This window comes from Parus major, chromosome 12 (genome assembly GCF_001522545.3).
Source record: "Parus major isolate Abel chromosome 12, Parus_major1.1, whole genome shotgun sequence".
Taxonomy (NCBI): Eukaryota; Metazoa; Chordata; class Aves; order Passeriformes; family Paridae; genus Parus; species Parus major.
In genome coordinates this window covers 19865721-19875947 of record NC_031781.1, presented here as the reverse complement: position 1 = coordinate 19875947, position 10227 = coordinate 19865721, and the positions used below count along the sequence as shown (strand labels likewise).

At 59.9% G+C, this 10227-nt stretch overlaps 2 protein-coding genes across 2 annotated transcripts in view; one reads left to right on the top strand and one right to left on the bottom strand.

Annotated features, from left to right (window-relative positions):
• Positions 1-5888, top strand: OXTR (oxytocin receptor). The gene is made up of 2 exons (XM_015640477.2): positions 1-1121; positions 5108-5888. The coding sequence occupies exons 1-2, from the start codon at positions 191-193 to the stop codon at positions 5347-5349; spliced, it is 1173 nt and encodes a 390-aa protein (XP_015495963.1). The 5' UTR covers positions 1-190; the 3' UTR covers positions 5350-5888.
• Positions 5889-7283: 1395 nt separating this feature from the next.
• CAV3 (caveolin 3) overlaps positions 7284-10227 on the bottom strand; it is a 5444-nt gene continuing 2500 nt past the window's right edge. Inside the window, exon 2 of the mRNA XM_015640453.2 lies at positions 7284-9359. Within this exon, the coding sequence (XP_015495939.1) occupies positions 9018-9359 (342 nt within the window). The 3' untranslated portion in view covers positions 7284-9017. The remainder of the gene's footprint in view (positions 9360-10227) is intronic.

Here is a 10227-nt window from a genome sequence, read left to right as displayed (position 1 = left end):
CGGAGAGCGGCGGAATATTGAGAACCGGAGAGACACGGACAGAGAGCGGCGGGGACAGCCGGCTACCGCACACGAACGCATCGGTAGAGGCTCTGCCCGCTCTGTGCCCGCTCTGTGCCCGCTCTCTGCCCGCTCTGTGCCCGCTCTCTGCCCTCACCTGCCCCAGGCTCGATGCGGGCCGGCGCTGGCCATGGAGAAGCTGTACCTGGCGGGGAGCAGCACCTGGACCATCAACAGCTCCCTGGGGAACGGCAGCCTCCGGCTGGAGAACCCGAGCGCCGGCAGGAACAGCAGCGCCGACCCCCTGAAGAGGAACGAGGACATGGCCAAGGTGGAGGTGACAGTCCTGTGCCTCATCCTGTTCCTTGCCCTGACCGGCAACCTGTGCGTGCTCCTGGCCATCCACACCACCCGCCACAAGCACTCCCGCATGTACTTCTTCATGAAGCACCTGAGCATCGCTGACCTGGTCGTGGCCATCTTCCAGGTGCTGCCCCAGCTCATCTGGGACATCACCTTCAGGTTCTACGGGCCAGACTTCCTCTGCCGCTTGATCAAGTACTTGCAGGTAGTGGGAATGTTTGCTTCCACCTACATGCTCCTGCTGATGTCCCTGGACCGGTGCTTGGCCATCTGTCAGCCGCTGAGGTCCCTGCACAGGAGAGCTGACAGAGTCTCTGTCCTCCTCACCTGGCTGCTGTGTCTGCTGGTCAGCATCCCTCAGATCCACATATTTTCTCTAAGGGATGTGGGCAATGGGGTTTATGACTGCTGGGCAGATTTCATCCAGCCCTGGGGACCAAAAGCCTACGTTACCTGGATCACCCTCATGGTCTACATCATCCCAGTGTTGATGCTGAGCATCTGCTATGGCTTAATCAGCTTCAAAATCTGGCAGAACGTGAAGCTAAAGACGGCTCACGGGCCCAGTGTGGGTCTGGGCTCAGGCTCCCGTGGTGGGATGGTGTTTGCCAGGGTCAGCAGTACCAGGCTCATCTCTAAAGCCAAGATCCGGACGGTTAAAATGACCTTTATCATCGTGCTGGCGTTCATAGTGTGCTGGACCCCGTTCTTCTTCGTGCAGATGTGGTCTGTGTGGGACACCAACGCCCCGCAGGAAGGTACAGCTCCCCTCCCTCGCTCTGCTGGCCTTGGCTCTGCCCAGTGCCCCGGGGACAGCCACGGCACAAACTGCTCCGGGCTGGGTTTGGCGGGTGGCAGGGAGATGGGAGAAAGTCCTGAACACGGAGAAAATCCCCGGCAGGCAGCAGTGGCCGAGCTGCAGCTTCCCCGGCTCAGGGGCTACCATAGCTCTGGCAAATTCCGGGCCACTGCGGCTCAGGGGCTGGGCATGGAGATGGTGCTGGCTGTCCCTGGGTGGTGACTGTCCCTGCATGGTGGCTGTCCCTGGGGGCTACTCTGGGGTCCCTGGAGATTCACTTCCCACCCTGGGTGCTGGGACATGCTGCAGACTGGGAGCACAGGAGAAGCTGCACAGCCTGACTGCCTTTCCTTTGTTGTATCGTTTTTTCCTCACTGACTTTTTGCTTTATACTCTTGGCCTCTTCTCCCTCTCCACCTTGGAACTATGCTGCTGTTATTTTATCTCTGACTGGAGCACAATTCCCGTAGAAAACCCCTGATTTGTGAGCAAAACCTTTTCCTAAAGGTGTGGTGTCACGGATTTGCCATTTTTCATATTTGGGCTGGCTGCTTCTGTCCCCACTGTCACCCACCCTGGTCTGACACGGCTGGAGCTGGGCAGGTCTGTGCTGTCCCCGGCAGACGGGAGAACCGCCTGGGAGACCTTAATGAAAAGCTCTTTGTGACTTTCTGAGGTGGGAGAAAGGGCAGAAAAGTGCACCCAGGGATGCCCTTGGAGCGCCTTGGAAACAGACTGACCCAGGCTCTAGGAAGTGCCAAAGTCCGAGGAGGAGCCGCTCCCTCCGCAGCCGAGAGCGGCACGGGGCAGCTGCCAGGGCACGGCGGAGTGCCCAGCCCAGCTCTCCATCCTTCCCGAGCCTGTCCCGGCCGCTCAGCGCTCCGTGTCCCGCAGCCCGTGCGCCTCCGTGCCCCGGGCTGCCCGCACAGCCAGGCAGGCGTGCTTTGCCTCTCCCGCTGCTCCCTGCCCCGTGTATTTCAGGAGAAGTGGAATGTGGCTTATGCACCTCCCTCAGTGCTCCAGGGGTTTTCCACCTGATTCGGGCTGGTCAAAACTTCCACTTCCTAGATGGGCTCTGGGGTGAAGCAGCGGCCCTCCCTCGTGCTGTGTTTTAGTCTGGATGGCTGCCCCTCCCTTCCCAGCACACAACCCTCGGCAGCACCCAAATCTCTGCTGCTTTGCTGACCCTTGTTGGACAGGATTTGTCCATCCCAATCTTTCTGGCTGTGTGAGGAAGCTTTCCCTTGCTCGCCCTGTGCAGTAGGACTTCCAGCACTTTTCCCTTTCCCTCTCCCTTTTCCCGTTTAATTTTCTCTTTCCCTTTCCCTCTCCCTTTTCCCGTTTAATTTTCCCTTTCCCTTTCCTTTTTCCTCTCCATTCTCCCTTTTGTTTCCCTCTTTGCTTTAAGGTACCGAGGGATCTCCAGCCCCACCAGGCTGTAGCGCTCCCCTCTCCATCTCGTTCCTGTCTCCGGGCAGCCCGGGGCTGCGGCACAGCCTGGGAGCTCTGCCAGGGCTCTCGCTGGAGGCTTTCATGGCATGGGGAGAAAGAGCCGGGGTGGACGGAAGCGTTGGGAGACCGCAGCCCTTCCCTGCAGGCTCTGCTCCTCCCTGCTGGCTGCCCAGAGGGGTGAGGAGCGCAGCACAGCCAGAGCGCTGTGCAGGGGACACGGCCTCTGCCTGCAGCATTCCCACAGCCTTGCCCTGCTCCCTTCCCTCTGCCGGGGGCTGCGGCCAGGCAGCACGGTGGGGTGCAGGAGAGCTGAACCCCGTGTTGGGAAGGGAATGTGGCTGTTCCTCACCTCACACCTGTGTGGGCACAGGAGGAGGAGGAGGACGGGGGTGCCAGCGGCAGTGGGGGCACGACTGCACCCAGTGAGCTGCACTGGTCAGGCAGCAGAGAACCCCCTTAGGTGGCCACACAGCCCAGAGCCTCCGCAGGGTGGGCTGGAGCCACACGATATGATCCAGGGGCTGGTTTAAGCGCTGGGGACCTTCCGCAGACCGCGGCTTGGAAGGAGGCTCCTGCTACACTCACCTCACTCCTGCGGGATTGTGAGCTCGGGCTCAGAGCTGGCTCACGGCCCCTGTGGGGACCGCAGCAGGGCTGGGAAACACCACGGCTGCTCTGTCACGAGGGCTGTGAGCGATGGATGTGACCCCCCTCATCCCATCCCGCTCCTGTTCCGGGTGTTTGCAGCAGAGCCCCCCAGCCCTGCTCGGACACAGCCTGCGCCTCTGCCCGCAGCTCCGGACATCCCCGGCAGCGGGGAGTGCCTGGGGACACCCCGGGGACACCGTGTCACACCCCGGGGACACTGTCACACCCCGGGGACACTGTCACACCCCGGGGACACTGTGTCACACCCCGGGGACACTGTCACACCCCGGGGACACAGCTGGCTGGTCGCAGCTCCCCTCGGGGGTCTCTGGTGTTCCAGCCAGGGACGGGAGCAATCCACCCTCCGGACCTGCCCTGCAGCAAGCTCCCTGAAATTCAATTTGCCTCCTGCGGAGAGGGAAGAGCTGAGTCAGCCCTGGCTGGGTGTTTTCTAGTGAGTAGAAACGCTGTGATGTATTTCAGGTCTTGTGCCCGGGATTTGTAACCACTCCACATGGAATTATTTTTTAGCATGTGCTTGAAATTAAAAGTAGTTGGAGCAGACATCACAAGAGCAGGAATTACTCATCCATTGGCTAAAGGTGAAATTGGAAGCTAACATTTATAGTCACATTTCTGCACTGGTCTAAGAACTGCCAGTGGATTTTTGCGGAGGCACAAAGGGGCCAGGAACAGCCAAAGCGAGCACGTTCATCCCCGCTGCTCGTGCGTCCTCTGGGAGCAGAGATGAGCTGGAACACCGGCCGCAGGATAAAGGCTCCATCTCCTCCTGCAGCCCCTGCACGGAGGGAACGTCCCCCCTTGTTCCCGGTGCTATGGCAGATGCCAGTCCACCATCCCCTTGTCACCAGCAGGTGATGATCCAGCCCCTCGGGTGGGACAGTCGGTACTTCGTGCTCTGGGGACAGAGAGCAGCAGCCAGAGACTTGATGTCCTGGCACCGCACGGCCACCGCTCCCGGTCAGGGGGGATGCCAGGCTCCCGGACCGTGATGTGGGAATGCCTGTTCCTCCTGGCAGAGCGCTGCGTGGGGAAAAATAATGCGGGGAAAGAAAGATGAGTGGAGAAAGGTGCTGAGAGAGCACCGGGCAAAGGGCTCGGACAGGCCGGGGCTGGGCTGGGGGGGACGCCCTGCAGCCCTGGCCCCGGGGCTGTCCCGCAGCCCGAGCGGCTGCAAACCGAGAGCCTGTCCTGGATCATCTCAGTGTAGAAATGAGCCTCTAACATGAGTCTAATCGTACACAGAGCCGCTCCTTGCCATGGCCACTCCAGGGGCTCCCCTCACCTGTGGGCACCTCAAAGGGCGATTGTGCCGCTGCTGCGGGACAGCTCTGACAGACAGACAGCTGTGACAGACAGACAGCTCTGTCTGCGGGACAGCTCTGACAGACAGCTCTGACAGACAGACAGCTGTGACAGACAGACAGCTCTGTCTGCGGGACAGCTCTGACAGACAGCTCTGACAGACAGACAGCTGTGACAGACAGACAGCTCTGTCTGCGGGACAGCTCTGACAGACAGCTCTGACAGACAGACAGCTGTGACAGACAGACAGCTCTGTCTGCGGGACAGCTCTGACAGACAGACAGCTGTGACAGACAGACAGCTGTGACAGACAGACAGCTCTGTCTGCCGGACAGCCGCCCCGGGGTAATGCCGCTGTTGCGGGGAAAAAGCCGAAAGCCGAGATGGAACCGAGACTCGCCCCCTCCCCTGCTCCGGCTCGCGTTTGTTTTCCTGCGGGCGGGGAGCGGGGGTCGGGCTCTCGGCCGGGGCCACCGCGCCGTGTGCCGTGCCCTGACACTGCCGTGCCTCTGTCCGCAGCCTCCCCCTTCATCATCGCCATGCTCCTGGCCAGCCTCAACAGCTGCTGCAACCCCTGGATCTACATGCTCTACACCGGGCACCTCTTCCACGACCTCAGGCGCCGCTTCCTCTGCTGCTCCACGCGGTATCTGAAGTCGCGGCCGGGGTGTGAGCTGAGCAAGAAGAGCAACTCCTCGTCCTTCGTCCTCAGCTGCAGGAGCACGAGCCAGAGGAGCTTCGTGCAGCCGCCCAGCACATGAGGCCATGGGCAGCCGGGACTGGAGCCTCTGCTGCGCTGCCTCCCCAACCTCCCTGCGGAGAGCTGGGGGCTGTGACCCGGACAAGGACGGGGTCTAGAAACAGGTGTAAATAGGCTGTAAGCATGTACAGAGGGCGTTATTTAACTGAGACGGGATGGGGGAGGAACGCTGTGTCCAAGTTTCAGCGCTGCCTGGGATTAGACAGCAGGAACCTGCTCCTGAGCCCCAAACCTGACATCAGTGGCTTACGGATGTACCTGGAGGGACAAATGATGGGGTTCCGCTGGGGCAGGGGCGGTGCATCCCTGAGGGATGGAAGGGGCCGCTGCAGCACGGGGAGATGGGTGTCAGCCCTGCTGCATGGCTGGGCACTGTCCCTCCTCCGCCTGCAGCAGATCCCGCAGGATGCCAGCGCTGGCACCGCGCTCTCAGCACAGGAGCACTCGCTTCGCTTGCAGCCTGTGGGGCAGGGGCAGCCCCGTCCCCGCAGCCCTGCACCCCTGCACCCCTGCACCCCTGCACTGTGCCCTGCACCCCTGCACCCCTGCATCCCTGCACTGTGCCCTGCAGCTCTGCACCCCTGCATCCCTGCCCCGTGCCCTGCAGCCCTGCCTGGGGACAGCAGAGTGCTGGCCGGAGCCTGGAGCGGGCACGGCCGGCCTGGGCAGCGAGGCCCTGGCCCGGTGTGCTGAGCAGCTCCTGCAGAGGCTCTGGGGGATCCGGGCTGGGCTCCCTGGGCTCTGGCAGGGACACATCATGTTCCCGAGGTGTCCCCGAGGCCAGGCTTGGCTCTGGGGTCCCCGTGGATCCCACCAGGTCTCCCGTCGCTCCAGTGACATTCGCTTGCTCTATAGCGCACGGGGCACGCTCACGGCATGGATTTTATTGTTAACAAATACTGTAGATGAAGTTTTCTGACTGTGGCAGGTGGCAGGCAGGAGGGAGGTGTGGGGGCAGTGCTGGGCTGAGGGAGTGAAGGGGATGGACGGGAAGCAATGCTGAAACACCGGAACACAGGAACACCGAAACACCAAAACACCGAAACACCGGACACCGAAACACCGAAACACACCGAAACACCGAAACAGCACAGCCAGCTGTGCTCACGGCCACTGCCCCAGCACCAGGACTGGTGACACAGAGCTGCTGTGACACGGGCTCTGCATGGGGACACGGCTGCGTCTCTCAAAGGGAGACGTCATTTGGCCTTTCATGATGAGAATGAACATGAAAAATGCATTTAAATGTGTCTTTTATTTCTTCACTTCACCAGTGGCTCCATTTGCACTTTTCCTATCCTGACATTCCTTTGATTTTTTGGTGGGAGTTCCAAGTGAGCTCTCAGCACGTTTGCTGATGGGTTAAAGTCCTCAGGACACCGTAGAGCATTTTCCTCCCAAGTTCACCTTCCCTCTCCTTGAGAGTCACAAACTCCTGCACAAAACAAGGAAGGAGGGGTCTCCTTTTCTGGAGAGTCTGAGGGCCTGGAGCATCCTCCATCTGCCAGGGAGGAACGAGAACAGGGCAGTGGATGTTACCGGGAGGGATGCACGCAGCAGAGGGGGAGCTTTGGGACACCCAGGGAATTGCCCTGCAGCCCTGGCTGCAGTTTCTGGTGGTGTCTGGGGGTCAGGCAGGGCCATGTCCCACGCCTGGAGTGCTGCAGCTGAGGTGCCATGGCTGAGCTCCTGTGCTGTCCCCAGGCTGGGCAGAGCAGGGACAGGAGAGCAGCAGTGGGAATGTCCCAGGTGAATGCACGGCCAAACAGCTTTTCAGGAGGATCAGAAGTGAAACAGAGGTGCTGAAGGGTGAGCAGTGTGTGCCCCAGGGGTTGGGAACCCAGGGAACAATATGGTGGGGACAGCAGCATTTCAGAGATTTTTCGGTTCAGGCAGTGAACTACTAGAACAACAACAACAAATTAGAAGTATAAGCCCATTATACAATTGATTTTAATTATTTTATTCTCACAAAAAATGAAATGGTTTTTGAGGCTTCCCCTCCTCCCATAATTACCTAAATATCTTTTTTTTTTTAATCACTCCATCCTTCTTGGGCCCTGATGTTGCTGGAGCTTGGGTGCCACACTGCTATGGAGTAACAGCACTATACAATCCCAAGCCCTTGGAAGAGGTCCAGTAGAAAACCTGGCTCCCTCTCACCCTTGGCGTGGCACCAGAGGAGTCTTTGGCTCCAAGACTTTGTTGGAAGCCAAGGGAAGGCGCACATGGAGACAATTGAGAACAGCCTCTGAACAACGAGACCTCCTGGGCCCGGGTTCAGCAAAGCACTTAAGGCTGGAGCCAAAAGAGCGTTCAAGGGCCTCAAAGTGAAAGTGCAGCTCCGCGGAAGAGGGACCGACAAATTAATTGACAGCACAGGGGAGGAAACAGCTCTGAACTGCACCTTTTGCTCCTCGCTCCTCCCTCCCCGGAGCCGGAGCAGCAGGGGCCCGGCAGAGCCTCCTTCCTCCTCCACTGGGGCGAGCCCGGGATGCTGAGGGAGGGCACTGGTGGGATGTGAGTCCCTCCTGCTGGGCAGAGCCCGAGGGCTCAGCGTGGTCCTGCCCCTCCCGCAGCCCCCTGGCTCAGTCCCAGCCCCAGGACACAGCGGAGAGCCGGCCCTGGCCGCGGGGGAACGCGCACTGCTGTGCCTGGCGCTAACTCAGCATCCACCCCACACCCCTGCAGTGAGGACTGGCCCTGAGAAACAAACCTAAGCTTTGCTTAGAGCCCAGCTTGTTTCTGAGTGGGGTTCCCAAAAGCTGAGTGTCCCCCCTGCCCTCCCCAGCGCTCGGGGCCACGCTCAGGGCTGGCTCCAGCTGCGCTGTCCTGCTCTGGATCCTGCCCACGCCACTCAACGCCGCCCCACAATTAAGTACATAATTAATTGAGCATCAGAGTGCCACAAGCGGGTTTGCAGCTGGCAGTGGCCCAGGATCAGCTCACGCTCTCAGAGCAGACACAACATGTCATGCATGGCCTGGTCTGGCTCTCACAGCTTGGCTGAAATGCAAGTACACATGAAAGAGAGTTTGGTTTAGCTGCTCTACCCTAAGTTTTGTGCAGCGGTTTAACGCGGAAGCTCCCACCACAGCAATCGTTTGTCACAAACAATAACTCCTGTCAGGGAGTTTGTGTCAGTGCCAGCCCAGCCTGAAGGGATGGAGCAGTGGGCAGGATTTGGTCGGTGGCCAGCAGCAGCTCTGCAGCCTCACTGCTCACCCGGCACCTGCAGCCTGTGCCCAGGGCTGTGGTCCAGGGGGTGCTGCCGCCCCTCTGCAGGAACTCCTGGGGGTCCTGCAGGGCAGAGGGGTCTCTCTGGGCTGTTCCCTGAGCCTTGATGGGCTTCTCTTCTCCTAAGACTTCTGGCTTTGGGATGGAGTGAGGAGCGGCGTGGCCTGCCTCCGTGCACAGAGAGCATCCCCGAGAGCCACTGCTGCTGTGGGGTCCTGCCATGATGCACAGTTCCCATGTCACAGGTGTCCCTGTGCAGGTCCCTCACTGGGCAGGGTGTCCGTGTGTCTGTGTGTCTGTGTGTCTGTGTGTCCCTGTGTCCCTGTGTCCCTGTGCAGGTCCCTCACTGCAGGGTGTCCATGTGTCTGTGTGTCCCTGTGCCCAGCCTGCACAGAGGGGTTGTGCCAGGGCTGCTGGGGCAGCTGCCAGGACCTAAATCTCCTTCCGGACAGCGACTCGGATGTTGCTGCAGATCTTGGAGAGCGCCTCAAAGAGGGGGTCACAGAAGGTGTGGATGCAGAGGGAGTAGATCCGGCTGACACACTGGATCTCGATCAGGTAGCTCTTGATGCAGGGCACCACTGCCCAGATGTGGCAGAAGGAGATGAGGGCGAAGAGGAAGCCCCAGACGACGGCCAGGGGCACGCCCAGGACGGCAGAGAGCAGCCGGTAGCACCAGTACTTGCTGACGGTGAAGGTGGTGTAGCTGCTTTTCCAGACACCGTCAAAGCTGTACGTTCCCACGGGCTCAGCTATCACATCCTCAAAATCCACCTGGGAGGAGAGCAGACGGACACGAGGGAGGTTTGGGGGTCAGCAAAGGCCCCGACACAAGGATGAGGGTCTGCACGAGGGGAGAGCAGATCCCAGCTGGAGGGGCCTGGGGAGAGGGGACCGTGCTGGGGGTGCTCCCTGATCCCCACAGCCCCGAGCAGGGATGGAGATGGCTCAGGGCTCCTGGCACTGCCCGGGGCCAGCAGAGGGGGGCTCAGCCCCATGGGTGGGGATGTGAGGGTCACAGTCCCCGTCCCATCCCCTGATCTGGGGAATCAGGTGTGAGGCCAGGCAGGAGCCCTTGGAACAGGAGCTGTGCGGGGGAGTGCTGCCTGCAGCAGCGGCCAGAGCCCATTCCTGCCCTTTTTTAGCATTCAGGGACGGGGCTGCCCACTCGACAGGAAGGTGTTTGTGCTAATAAAGATCCAGCAGCCCTCTGGATTTATGGATTATTTATTTATACACATAGGATGAGGTGCTCAGTGCTGTCTGTCCATGTTCCTCCTGGGGAAGGAGGAACAAACAGCCCTGCCCTTGCTGTCTGTGCAGGCACTGGGAGTGTCTCCGAGTGACACACACTCCCCAAAACTCCACACAGAGACCCCCCTGGGGTGTAATTCACTTCCAGGGAATATAGAAACAGCTATTTGTCTTGAAAAGCAGCCCAGCCTCCCCTCTGGCAGCTGACGTGTCTGTACATTCGTGTTAAATCACAATATTCATTCTGCTTTTGGAAGCACTTGGATCACAAAATCACTCTGTGTCATCTTTAATTTCCTGGAGTGAGCAGGAGGTGCTGAGAGAAGCATTGGCAATGAGGAGAGAGCAGCCCCTGAGGTGCCATCAGCAGCCCCTGGAAAGCCCAGGT